The sequence below is a fragment of the Pongo abelii genome, chromosome 20 (assembly GCF_028885655.2).
Source record: "Pongo abelii isolate AG06213 chromosome 20, NHGRI_mPonAbe1-v2.0_pri, whole genome shotgun sequence".
Classification (NCBI taxonomy): domain Eukaryota; kingdom Metazoa; phylum Chordata; class Mammalia; order Primates; family Hominidae; genus Pongo; species Pongo abelii.
The window spans coordinates 9760480-9774966 of record NC_072005.2 but is presented as its reverse complement, the minus strand read 5'-3'; the positions used below and the strand labels follow the sequence as shown (position 1 = coordinate 9774966).

Genomic DNA, 14487 nt, shown 5'->3' with positions numbered 1-14487 from the left:
TGACCTTTGAGGATGTGGCTGTGGACTTTACCCAGGAGGAGTGGACTTTGTTGGATCAAACCCAGAGAGATCTCTACAGAGATGTGATGTTGGAGAACTACAAGAATCTCATTATACTAGGTAAAACTGGCATCATTTCTTCACTGACCCCTTTAGGAAATCAATGTTTCTTAAATGTTTGCTGTCAAATGGAGGTACTGTAATAAGCAAGACAGACATGGACCTTGGCCAGTGGACATTCCATTTTTTTTTTTTTTTTTTTTTTTTTAGAGACAGAGTCTGGCTCTATTGCCCAGGCTGAAGTGCAGTGGCATGATCTCTGCTTACTGCAAAGACCCCTTCCTGGATTCAAGTGATTCACCTGCCTCAGCCTCCCAAGTAGCTGGGATTACAGGTGTGCACCACCATGGCCAGCTAATTTTTGTATTTTTAGTGGAGATGGAGTTTCACCATGTTGGCCAGGCTGGTCTCAAACTCTGACCTCAGGTGATCCACCTGCTTTGCCCTCCCAAAGTGCTAGGATTACAGGTGTGAGCCACCGTGCATGGCCTGGGCATTACTTTATAGAAGAAGCTTATAAACTTTCTTAAAGCATTATGAGATTTATACACAGACCTGTTTTTTTGTTTATTTTTTGTAGCTCATCAGCGATTAACGATTGCTGTTAGTGTTAGTGTATTTTATATGTGGTCCAAGGCCATTCTTCTTCCAGTGTGGCCCAGGGAAGCCAAAAATTGGACACCCCTGGTGTAGAGGATTCCCCATGAAAATAAAGATTTAAGTAAATGAGTTTATTTCATGTATGGATTAAAAACTTTAAGACTTTAAATGTGTATGAAGTTGGACTAGGTTTTCCAGGCTCAAGCAATTCTTCTGCCTCAACCTTCTGAGTAGCTGGGACCACAGACCCGTGCCAGCATGCCCTGCTAATTTTTGTATTTTTAGTAGAAAGGAAATTTCACCACGTTGGCCAGGCTGGTCTTGAACTCCTAACCTCAAGTGATCTGCCTGCCTTGGCTTCCCAAAGTGCTGAGGTATGAGGCATGAGCCATTATACCCAGGCAACATTTTTGTTATTTTAAAAATAGTTTTAGTGCACGTATTGGAAATGTTATATGATTAGTTTGCTGTTTGTAAAGTTACCCTTGACCGTCTTCAGAATCCCCGAAGACAAAAGTATTGGTTCCCCATTCAAGGACTTGGTGTTATGTCTTGCATGGGCCTCTTCTCTTGTGCATTTTTCCCTCCAGCAGGGTCTGAATTATGCAAACCCAGTCTCATGTCTGGATTGGAACAAATGGAAGAGCTGAGGACAGGAGTGACAGGAGTTCTGCAGGGTGAGTTCATAAGCAGATATGGTATTATGAAGAGCAGTGCCAGCCTGGGAGACATGCAGTACATTGGAAATGTTTGCAAACTTCTCAGGGTATGCTCTTCTTCCTGAGAAGGCCGAGGCCATTTGGTTTCTTTAGATACCTTCAACTCCCCTCATCTTTAAATTTCCATTGATCTTCTCAACCTCTTTTCTTTTCTCAGAAAGGTTTGTCTGCCTTATTTGAAAATTCCATCTTATGCATGTAGGTCCTTTGCCAACACCTTCTTGTATTGCTTTCTTGATTCTCCCATCTTTTTGCTTACTGCCAGCCTCAGTTTTCTGCATATTATTACTTGGATAATAAGTAATACAGGTGTTTTTTTTTTTTTTTTGAGATGGAGTCTCACACTGTCACCCTGGCTGGTGTGCAGTGACACGATCTTGGCTCGCTGCAACCTCCACCTCCTGGGGTCAAGCAATTCTCCTGCCTCAGCCTCCCAAGTAGCTAGGATTACAGGCGCCTGACACCACGCCCAACTAATTTTTTGTATTTTTGTAGAGATGGGATTTCACTATGTTGCCCAGTCTGCTCTTGAACTCCTGACCTTGTGATCCACCTGCCTCAGCCTCCCAAAGTGCTGGCATTACAGGTGTAGTGATAGTTTTGACACCATATCTTTACCATTGCAAAACTTCTGACATAGCCAAACTCTTTATAGTCCATCTTTCCATTTGCTTCACTCTTTTTTTTAGTCATGATTTATGCATGTTTGGAAAGATATACAAATGCACCATATACTTTTTTTTTAGGTAAAATATACAAAAATTTACCATTTTAGTGTTGTGTAGCTATCAGCTCTTTTTAGTTTCAAAGCATTTCTTTTTTTTGTTTGTTTGTTTGAGACAGAGTCTCTCTCTGTTGCCCAGGGTAGAGTCCAGTGGCGCCATCTTGGCTCACTGCAACCTCCGTCATCTTCCTGGCTTCAAGTGATTCTCCCGCTTCAGCCTTCTATAGGCATGTGCCACCACTATAGGCATGCGCCACCACGCCTGATGAATTTTTGTGTTTTTTGATAGAGATGGAGTTTCACCATGTTGGCCAGGCTGGTCTCGAACTCCTGACCTCAAGTGATCCACCTGCTTCCGTCTCCCAAAGTGTTGGGATTACAGGCATGAGCCAGTGTGCTTGGCCTAGTTTCAAAGCATTACCATCACACCAAAAGGAAACCATGTACCCATCAAGTAGTCACTCCCCACTCACCCTGCAGAGACTAATTTGCTTTCTCTCTCTATGGATTTACCCTTTCTGTATATCTTATATAAATGGAATCATACAATGTAACCTTTTCTGTCTAGCTTCTTTCACTTAGCTATATATATATGTGTATATATATATACACATATATATACACATACATATATATTATATATATATATATATTTTTTCTTTTTTGACACAGAGTCTCACTCTGTCAGCCAGGCTGGAGTGCAATGGCATGATCTTGGCTCACCACAACCTCTGCCTCCTGGGTTCAAGTGATTCTCGTGACTCAGCCACCTGAGTAGCTGCAATTACAGGTGCACACCACCATGTCTGGCCAATTTTTGTATTTTTAGTAGAGACAGTGCTTCACCATGTTGGCCAGGCTGGTCTCGAACTCCTAAACTGAAGTGATCCACCTACCTTCACCTCCCAAAGTGCTGGGATTATAGGCATGAACCACCACACCCAGCCCAGCACAGTTGATTCTGATAGCTTTTCTGAACTCATTAGTCATATTGTGGTAGGAAACAGCCCTGTAGTTCTTCACTCTGCCACATTTGATTATGCTATTTCTGTTCCTTAGGCATTTTTTTTTTTGAGATGAAGTCTTGCTCTGTAACCCAGGCTGGAGTGCAGTGGTGGATCTCAGCTCACTGTAACCTCCACCTTCTGGGTTCAAGTGATTCTTCTGCCTCAGCCTCCTGAGTAGCTGGGATTACAGGCATGCACCACTGCACCTGGCTAATTTTTTGTATTTTTAGTAGAGACGGTGTTTCACCATGTTGGCAAGGCTGGTCTTGAACTCCTAACCTCAGGTAACCCACCTATCTAGGCCTCCCAAAGTGCTAGGATTACAGGTGTGAGCCACTATGCCCAGCCCCATAGGCTTTTAAAAGACTTTATTCCCCAATTTTTCTCCCAAGCTGCATTTTTCACTTTATTTCAGAATTGGATTTGCAACTCAAAACCAAAGGCTCCCCACTGCTGCAAGATATTTCTGCAGAAAGATCACCAAATGGAGTACAATTGGTAAGATTTCCAAGGGATGAAATCTTCCACACTAGGACAAGAAGCACAATATTCATGAAAATTATATGAAGAAAATGGCATTTACCCAAAGAAAACAAAGTCTGAAGGGATTCTCTGAATATCATGAATATGGGAAGCACTCTAAACTTACTACAAACATATTTCTTCTCAGAGATCTCACAAATAAATATACACAAACATACAACTCAGCTATTCAGTTTTTGGTGCATAATTTATTTTACTTTATTATTATTTTTGAGACAAGGTCTTACTCTGTTGCTCAGGCTGGTGTGCAGTGGTGCAGTCTTGGCTCACTGCAACCTCTGTTTCCTGGGCTCAAATGATCCTCCAGCCTCAGCCTCCTGAATGGCTGAGACTACAGGCCTGAGCCACTATGCCTGGCTGATTTTTTTTTTTTTTTTTTTTTGTAGAGATGAAGTTTCACCATTTTGTCCAGGCTGGTCTCAAATTCCTGAGCTCAAAGCAATCCACCTGCCTTGGCCTCCCAAAGTGCTGGGATTACAGGCATGAGCCACTGTGCCCAGCCCATAATTTAGTCTAAATAATTCTCAGATGTATTTTGGGTAATGCCTGTAATCCCAGCACTTTGGGAGGCCAAAGCGGGCAGATCACTTGAGGCCAGGAGTTGGAGACCAGGCTGGTCAACATGGCAAAAATCTGTGTTTACTAAAAATACAAAAATTAGCTGGGCATAGTGGCACATGCCTGTAATCCCAGCTACTTGGGAGGCTGAGACCTGAGAATCCCTTGAACTGGGAGGCAGAGATTGCTGTGAGTCAAGATCGTGCCACTGCACTTCAGCCTGGGCGACAGAGTGAGAATCTTTCATAAATAAATAAATAAATAAATAAATAAATAAATAAATAAGTAAATATCAGACAGATTGTCTAAGAAGCTCTGTGAATGCAGAGAATATAGGCAGGCTGGTGGCCTCATTGTCCTATTACTCAACTTAACTCAAAAATGGGGCTGGAACTCTGTACATATAATGGATATGTTAAAATGTTTAAATATATTTCCTATGCATAAATGTTGTGATTGGGGAGAAATTCTGTTACTATATTGAATGTGAGAAGTTCTTTATTCATCTTTTATATCTCAACAGGAGAGAAGCAATACTGCAGAGAAACTGTATGACTCTAACCATTCTGGAAAAGTCTTCAGTGAACACCCATTTCTTATGACTCACATGATAACTCACATTGGAGAGAAAACTTCTGAGGATAATCAGAGCAGAAAAGCCTTAAGAAAGAACTTTCCTCATAGTTTTTACAAGAAAAGTCATGCAGAGGGGAAAATGCCTAAGTGTGTTAAACATGAAAAAGCCTTCAACCAGTTTCCAAATATTACTAGGCAGAATAAAACTCACACACAAGAGAAATTGTGTGAATGCAAAGATTGTTGGAGAACTTTTCTTAATCAGTCATCCCTTAAGGTTCATATAAGATCTCACAATGGAGACAAACACTATGTATGTAAGGAATGTGGGAAAGCCTTCAGTAATTCCTCACACCTTATAGGACATGGACGAATTCACAGTGGAGAGAAGCCCTATGTCTGTAAAGAATGTGGTAAAGCTTTGACTCAATCCACAGGACTTAAATTACACATCAGAACTCACACTGGAGAAAAACCATATAAATGTAAAGAGTGTGGGAAAGCCTTCACCCATTCTTCATATCTTACTGATCATACAAGAATTCATAGTGGAAAGAAGCCCTATGTATGTATGGAATGTGGAAAAGCCTTCAGTAGATCCACAGGACTTATTTTACACATGTGAATTCACACTGGAGAAAAGCCATATGAATGTAAGGAGTGTGGAAAAGCTTTTATTCATTCCTCATACCTTACAAAACATGTAAGGATTCACAGTGGAGAGAAGCTATATTTATGTAAGGAATGTGGGAAAGCTTTTACTTGTTCCTCAGGACTTGTTTTACACATGAGAACACATACTGGAGAAAAGCCCTATGAATGTAAAGAATGTGGGCAAGCCTTTAATAATTCCTCAATGCTTAGTCAACATGTAAGGTTTCACACTGGAGAGAAGCCATATGAATGCAAAGAATGTGGGAAAGCTTTCACTCAATCCTCGGGCCTTAGTACCCATTTAAGAACTCACACTGGAGAAAAGGCCTATGAATGTAAGGAATGCGGTAAAGCACTTGCTCCTTCTGCAAATCTTAATATGCACATGCAAACGCACACAGGAGAAAAGTCTTATGCATGTAAAGAATGTGGGAAAGGCTTCAGGTATTCCACATGCCTTAATGTTCACACACGAACTCACACTGGAGCAAAACCATATGAATGTAAGAAATGTGGGAAAAACTTCACTCAATCTTCAGCACTTGCTAAACATCTAAGAACTAAGGCATGTGTTCCTCAGATCTTAGTATTTACATCTAAACTCATCTGGAAAAAAATCATATGAAGGTAAAGAATATGAACAATCTTCACTGAATTTCCATATCTTATAGGAATGAATTTAACATGGACACAAGTCCCAGTGATATAAGGAATAGGCAAGAGTAGTAATTCTTCACATCTTATGAAGTGTAAGAACTCACCTTTGGGAGAAAAATCTGGTGCTAAGACATGTGGTAAAGCCTTTGTTTCTTCCACTATTGTTTCTTTTTCTTTTTTTTTTTTGAGACAGAGTCTCTCTCTGTCACCCAGGCTGGAGTGCAGTGGCATGACCTTGGCCCACTGCAACCTCAGCCTCCTGGGTTCAAGGAATTCTCCCACCTCAGCCTCCCGGGTAGCTGGGACTACAGGCACGTGCCACCATGCCCAGCTAATTTTTTGTATTTTTAGTAGAGACAGGGTTTCACCATGTTAGCCAGGATGGTCTCCATCTCCTGATCTCATGATCTGCCTGCCTTGGCCTCCCAAAGTGCTGGGATTACAGGCTTGAGCCACCACACCCAGCATATTTTTTATTTTTCATACTAAAAATTACTGTAAAAGCCAATTGAAGGTAAGAATGAGAGATAGCCTTAAAATACTTCACAAACCTTCATAGCACTTCATAATCAACACTGGAGAAAAACCCTCTGTATGTAAGGAATGTGATAAAACGTTTACTTAATGCTCAGGACTTAGTATCCACATGAGAATTCACAGTGGTATAAAACCCTACAAATGTAAAGGCTGCAAGATCTTCACTTATAACTTTTAATAGCTCAACATCAAAGAACTCACAGTGGGCAGATAGCCTATATACGTAAGAAATCTGGGACAGCCTTCAGAAATTTCTGACAGTTTCAGGTATAAGAAACCTCATCAATTTAAGATATGTTAAGAATTCTTCCAGTGTTACTAAGTCAGTCAACGTGCATTGGAGAGAAACCCTATGAAGGTAAGATGTGGGAAGTCTTTACTTCTGCCTCATGTGTTAATATTTGGTAATCTCAAAGAGGCCAGAAACATTATAAATGTTAGAAATATGGGAATGTCTTTATATATATACACACACACACACATATATGCACACACACACATACACACATGTGTATTATTTCATCCTTTAATATAAATGATAATTCATACTGGAGAGAAATCTTGATAATACAGAATGAGGGAAATGTTGCATCCATTTTACAAGTCTTACTATACTTGTGAAAACCCACACTGCAAAGAAGCTATATGAATGTGAAAATATGAGAATATGCTGGGCATGGTGACTCATGCTTGTAATCCCAGCACTTTAGGAGGCCGAGGTGGGCAGATCATTTGAGGTCAGGAGTTTGAGACCAGCCTGCCAACATGGTTAAACCTCATCTCTACTAAAAATACAAAAAAATTAGCCAAGTATGGTGGCGGGTGACTTTAATCCCAACTACTTGGGAGGCTGAGGCAGGAGAATTGTGTGAATCCAGGAGACAGAAGTTGCAGTGAGCCAAGATTGCACCACTGCACTCCAGCCTGGATGACAGAGCAAAACTCCATCTCAAAAAAAAAACAAAAAAACAAAAAAACAAAAAACTGGTAATACTTTTAGCAGTACATATTCCTTAAGTGCCTCTGAAAATACTCACTGGAAGAATAAACTATGAATCTGAGGAGTTATGGGAAGCTTTCAGGTATATTGTTATGGTACTCAAGATCATACTAGAGGAGAAATTGAAATAAATGACATGAAAATGAGATTGCCTTTCTATGTGTCTTACTGTCCATGATGACTTGTCATGGACAGTAAATTTTCTGTGGTTGAAAAGTTTAATTGCTTTTAAAATTCCCACTAAGTAGAATTTTTTCCATATTTTAGTAAGAACAGCATGTGAGAGGAGTGAGGACTGGACAGTGGACTGTACAGTGGATGTTAGGATGTTATATTTAATCCCCATGGTCACCAGGCCATGCCTATAATTCCAGCACTTCGGGAGGCCGAGGTGGGTGGGTCACAAGGTCAAGAGATTGAGACCAGCCTGGCTAACATGGTGAAACCCCGTCTCTACTAAAAATACAAAAATTAGCTTGGTGTGGTGGTGCATGCCTGTAGTCCCAGCTACTTGAGAGGCTGAGGCAGGAGGATTGCTTGAACATAGGAGGTGGAGGTTGCAGTGACTCGAGATCGCACCACTGGACTCCAGCCTGGACAATAAGAGTCATACTCCATCTCAAAAAAAGAAAAAAAAATCCCCATGGTAACTACGTATAAAATATCAATGGAATATACACAAAATGAGAAGAAGAAAAGATGTCACTAAAAAAACAAATCAATAAAAAAGGCAGTAATGTAGGAAATGAGGGACCAAAAAGCTGTAAAACATACAGAAAAAGAGTAACAAAGTGGCAAAATGAGTCTTTTTTACTGGTAATTATATGAAGGGTAAATGGGATAACTTCTCCAATCTAATGGCATAATTTGGCAAAATGGATTAAAATACACAATCCAACTGTATGTTGCCCTTTGCTTTTTTTTTTTTTTTTTTTTAAAGACAGGGTCTCGCTCTATCGCACAGGCTGGAGTGCAATGGCAAGATCCCAGGTCACTGCCACCTTCACCTCCTGGCTTCCAGAAATTCTCTCTGCCTCAGCCTCCTGAGTAGATAGGATTACAGGCACCCACCACCATGCCCAGCTAATTTTTGTAGTATTAGTAGAGACAGGGTTTTGCCACGTTGACCAGGCTGTCTCAAATTCCTGACTTCACGTGATCTGCTCACCTCGGCCTTCCAAAGTGCTGGGATTACAGGCATGAGCCATCACGCCTGGCCGTCCTTCGCTTTAGATCTAAAGACAAAAAAGTTTGAAAGTTAAGTAATGGAAAAAGATAAATCCATGTAAATAGTAACATAAAGAGAATTTGGCTGGATATACTAATATCAGAAAAGTAAACTTGAAGTCAAAAACGGATAGAAGAGACAGTGAATGACAGTATATACTGATAGAAGGTAAAATTCACCAAGAAGATAAAAAATTAAATGTATCAAACATCAGAGCTTAAAATACATGAAGTAAATATTGGCAAAATTAAAGGGAAAGATAGATAATTCTGCATAACAATTGGAGACCTTATTATACCACTTTCAGTTTAATAGGTAGAACAGCCACCATAATATCAGGAAGGAAACAGGAGAAGTACTATATAACAGTTGGCACAACCCACCCCACAACAGAAGAGAACACATTTTTCTCAAGCATATGTGGAATAGTTTCCAGGAGAAACCATATGTTAGGCCACAGAACAAATCTTAATGAAGTGTAAAAGACTGAAAGACAAAGTACCATTTCAAGTCACACAGAATGAAACAAGAAATGGAAAAACAAGGAAAACTGGAAAATTCAAAAATACATTTTATTGTAAGCAACACACTCCTGATCTACCAGTGGGTGAAGCAAGAATTCACAAGGTAAATTAGAAAACATCTTGAGACAAATGAAAACAAAGACATGGCATACCAAAATATATGAGATGTTGCTGTGGTCTAAATTTTATCTCCTCGGCTGGGCATGATGGCTCATGCCCGTAATCCCAGCACTTTGGGAGGCCAAGATGGGTGGATCACAAGGTCAGGAGATTGAGACCATCCTGGCTAACATGGTGAAACCCTGTCTCTACTAAAAAAAAAAAAAAAAAAAAAATTGGCCCAGTATGGTGGCAGGCACCTGTAGTCTCAGCTATCCAGGAGGCTGAGGCAGAAGAATGGTGTGAACCCAGGAGGCAGAGCTTGCAGTGAGCCAAGATCAGACCACTGCATTCTAGCCTGGGTGACAGAGTGAGACTCCATCTCAAAAAAAATAAATAAATAAAAATAAATAAATAAATTTTGTCTCCTCAACTTGCATATGTTGACATCTTAACTCCCAAAGTGATTGTATTAGGAGCTGGGAATTTTGGGACATGATGAAGTCATGAGGGCTCTGCAGTATGGGATTACCCCCCTCATGGAAGACACCCCAAAGATATTTCATGCCACTTCTACTGTATTTGGTTACTTTAAGAAGATGGCTGTCTGTGAACCAGGAAAAGGGCCCTCACCTGACACTGAATCTGACTGTACCTTGAGCTTTGACCTAATCTCCAGAACTTGGAGAAATAAATTTATGTTGTTTATTAACCACCAGTTTATGGTATTTTGTTATAGCAGCCTGAATGGACAGATACAGTGAAAGTAGTGAAAAGAAGGCAACTAATAGCAGTAACTACTCAAATTCAAAAAGAAGAAAGATCTCAAGGATTAAGTCAAGGAATATTTCACAGAATTCAGTTTAAAAAGAAAAGTGCTGGAAAGGATGTAAATTAAATAATGTATGAGATAAGCAAAAACTTCAATATCCAGCTACAAGGCATTCTAGAATGAGAGATTAGAAAAAAACAAATGGGAAATCACTGAAAGAAGCAATAAGATTTTTTTTTTTTTTTGGGATGAAGTCTCACTTTGTTCCCTAGGCTGGAATGCAGTGGCACAATCTCCACTCACTGCAACCTCCACCTCCCAGGTTCAAGTGATTCTCCTGCTTCAGCCTCCCGAGTAGCTGGGATCAGAGGCATGCACCACCATGCTCAGCTAATTTTGTTTTTTTTTTTTTGGTAGAGACGAGGTTTCGTCATGTTGTCCAGGCTGGTGTAAAACTCCTGACTTCAGGTGATCCACCCACCTTGGCCTCCCAAAGTGCTGGGATTACAGACGTGAGCCACCACACCCGCCCTTGAAATACTGCTTCTAAAAGGTATATGGAAGAACAATAGGCAAGGATAATCAAAACTCAGCTGATAAAAAAGGTGGAAGAACTTGCCCTAATTAATATCAAGATTAAAACTATAGTAATTAAGATGCTGTTGCATTTTACACAGACAACTAGACTATTGGTACAAAATACCCTGGAAATAGTCATGTGTATTAGCCTGTTCTTGAATTGTTATAAAGAAATATCTGGCTGGTCATGGTGACTCATTCATGTAATCCCAGCACTTTGGGAGGTGATCCACCCACCTCGGCATCCAAAGTCCTGGGATTACAGGCATGAGCGACTGCACCCTGCAAGATCTCATTTTACAGTAATGTTACATGCATCCGTATAAAGACCACCTGAGCAGGCTTAGTGTGAGCAACAAGTCTGTTTATTCACTAGGGTACAAGTGGGCTGAGTCTGAGAAAGGAGTCAGTGAAGGTGGTGGGATTATCATTGGTTCTTGTAGGTTTGGGATAGGCAGTGGAATTAGGAGCAATTTCTTTTGTGGGCAGGGGATGGACATTATGAAGTACATTCTCAAGAGTGGAGAGGATGTTACAGAGTACATTCACAAGGGCGGGGAGGATGTATTGTCCCAAAGGCAGGGAGAAATGTTACAAAGTACATTCATAAGGGCGGGGAGGGTGTATTGTCACAAGGGATGGGAGGAATGTTACAAAATACATTCATAAGAGCAGGGAGGGTGTTGCAAATTACATTCACAAGGGTGGAGAGGAATGTTACAATGTACATTCACAGGACAAGGAATATCACAAAGTACATTATCACAAGGGTGGGGGGAATGTCACAATGGTTTGACCATGGTGCAGCCAGCTCAGAGGACCTTACATTCCTGTTTTCTTATGTTAATAAGAAATAAAAATAATAAATACAATAAGAATAGTGAAAACTTGGGGTGAAATTTTGGGACTGGTATGGAGGGGTGATGGGTGACCTTTCTCAGGGCTGCTTTGAGCAGGATTAGTGGTGGTGTGGGAACCTAAAGTGGGAGAGATTAGACTGAAGTAAGATTTTGGGGTAAGGGGTGATATTGTGGGATTATTAAAAGCAGCATTTGTTGTATAGAGTGATTAGTGATAGCCTAGATGCAGTTTTGTAGGAATTGAGAGATTAATCAGAAGACACAAGGCTTCAATAAGAAAAGGAGGAAGACAGGTATTAGAGGACTAATGATTGGAAGAAGCCAGGATACCCAGTTAGAGAGTGGCCAGATGGGTCCAGCATAATTAGTTGCCTGACTAGCGAGGTTTTGAGCTCTGTCTTTGAGTTTTTTGATGTCATCATATACCAGGCCAGACTGATTAAAGTAAAAACAACACTCTTCATTAAGAAATATACAGAGTCCTCCTTTTTCAGCAGTGAGTAAATTGAGGCCATGGCAGTTCTGGAGGACAACTGCAGCTAAAGTGTCAATCTGGGCTTGGATGACAGATAAAGATTGTGATATATCTGTAATGCTAGCAGAGAAGTCATTAGAGAGGCTGCAGAATGGTGTGACAGAGGTTGTGTCAATCTGGGCTTGGAGGACAGATAAAGATTGTGATATATCTGTAATGCTAGCAGAGAAGCCATTAGAGAGGCTGCAGAATGGTGTGACAGAGGTTGAGATAGCTGCTATTCCAGTTCTAAATGCAATAGTGGAGGCAGAAATTCCTAGACCCACAAATAAAGGGATTAATGGGATGACTCCTTTTTGTCATGTTGGTGTCATGAGGGGGACAGGCAGTTGTTCGTTCCCATCTGCAAACTGGATTTTGGGGGTAAGGAAGACTAGAGTACATGTGCCCATCCAGTTGGCAGGTGTAGGTGGATGAACCACAGAAAAAGAAGAGACCTTGTGTCAGGCATAACTGGAAATATAAAGTGAAAAGGTGAGAGGGTGTAGTGAAAGAGGAGTCCTGCACCCAAAATCCTAGTGATCCAGCAAGGGCAGCAGCCATTAGAGGTTGTAATGGGGATTGATGGTGCAACTGTGTAGAGGGAAGTTTCAGTTCTCATGGTGTATAAGAAAGCACATAGTATCTATGAGTAGCCTTTCACTACTATTCATGGGGCTGGGTATAAGCAAGCAAGAGGAGGGGCCAGGAGGAGAGTCAAATGAGCAGGGCGAGGGTAGCCAAAGATGGAGTGAGATGCAGAGTAGGTGTCTTCCTAAGCATTAGTGACTGCCGATGTTTTTTAGTTTGTCAGTAATGATACAGGGCTTATCAGTAATATGAAGTTGGAATGCTCCCATCTGTTTGGTAGTGTGTGTGGCTTGGTTCTGGATATAAAGAGTAAAGGAACATTTGGACGGTGGAAGGTTTCCTAAAGGGATTCCAGTAGGCTGTTTTTGGGAGAAGCATAAAGGAGTGGCAACAGGGATAGTTGTTTGTGTGGTTAGGGGTCCAAATATGGGGGAATTGTAATTGACATAAGGAGAAAGGTGCCGTAAGTAGATGCGGAGAAGTGTGGCAGGTTTTTAATGCGAAATCTCTGGGGAGTTCTCACCAAATCTGTCTAGAAAGTAAAGAAGTTCCTCAGGTGGGTAAAGACAAGGGCTATTAAAGAAGGTTCGGAGGTGCAGGGAGACAGGAGAGGTAACTCAGTCAGCCTGTAGAGCGGGGACGGCTGTGTAAGAGCAGGAAGAAAGGGAAACACATAGCCAACAGTTCTTTACTAGAGAAGGATTGGAGGCAGTGAGGAGAGAGTGGGTGAGATTGATACTATGCTGGAGGTACCTAGGGAGAGGTAGAGAGTGACTGGAGTATAGGAGCAAGGATAAGAGTGAGTAGAAAAGTAAAAAAAAAAAAAAAAGGACTTATCAGGATAGGAGAATTGGAGGGTATCTTGCCACTGAAGACCTTATATTCACTGCAAGAGAGTTAAGGTGGCTATTTGAAGTAAAACCAGGAGATATCAGTTATGGTGATTTGGATGAAAACTGTAAACTCGTAAACTGGCAGCATAAATAAGGGCAGAGCATTTACAAGTAGTTGAGAATGATGAATAGGTGTATGGCTAGACAGAAGATAATAGGAATGACAAGTTTTTGGGGCACAGTCCAAGTAGTGGGGATGACTTCATAAAGCCCTGTTGCAAAAAGTAGGGTAAGGACGAATAGACCTAATAGAATAAAGGGATGTATTAAGTTTATAAGGGTTATTACTCTTCTTCAGAAATGCGAGTGAGTTTAAGGGAAGTAGGGGAGAGTACTTGCGACTTCCAGGAAGAAGAGGAGAGATCAGGCTGGCTGGCTGACAGACACAGCTTTATTCTGGAATGGTGAACCCAATGGGGAGGGTCCTGCAGGCGGACGGGAGTTGGGGTACTATAGATGACTAAGCAGTCCATCGCGGTTGTAGAGTTTGAGGGATCAGATTCTTAACAAGAACTGACCATCCAGCTAGGGTGTCTTCCTATGGCTGGGAATCTGGAGTAGGCAAGAGAAGATTAGCAGCCTGGCGAATTTCCTGTCTAGCCTGCTGGAGGACTGGAAGATAGTCACCTAGAGGGCTGGTGTCTGGCACAAGATGGGGGCCCAACAAGAAAGCATGTCCATATAGTCAAATAGACTATACCCTGTAGCTGCTCAAGGACAAGCTCTAATTCTAAGGAGGGCAAATGGTAAAAGTACTGTCCAGTCTTTTTTAAGTTGAAGGCTGAGCTTGGT

General features: G+C 41.2%; 1 protein-coding gene across 1 annotated transcript; it reads left to right on the top strand.

Moving 5' to 3' along the window:
* ZNF846 (zinc finger protein 846) lies at window positions 1–7781 on the top strand. Its single transcript, XM_054539611.2, is given in 4 exon segments — window positions 1–120; window positions 1251–1337; window positions 3526–3608; window positions 4735–7781. Coding segments are annotated over 4 exon segments (1536 nt in total). The 5' UTR covers window positions 1–86; the 3' UTR covers window positions 6067–7781.
* The last annotated feature ends 6706 nt before the right edge of the window (window positions 7782–14487 follow it).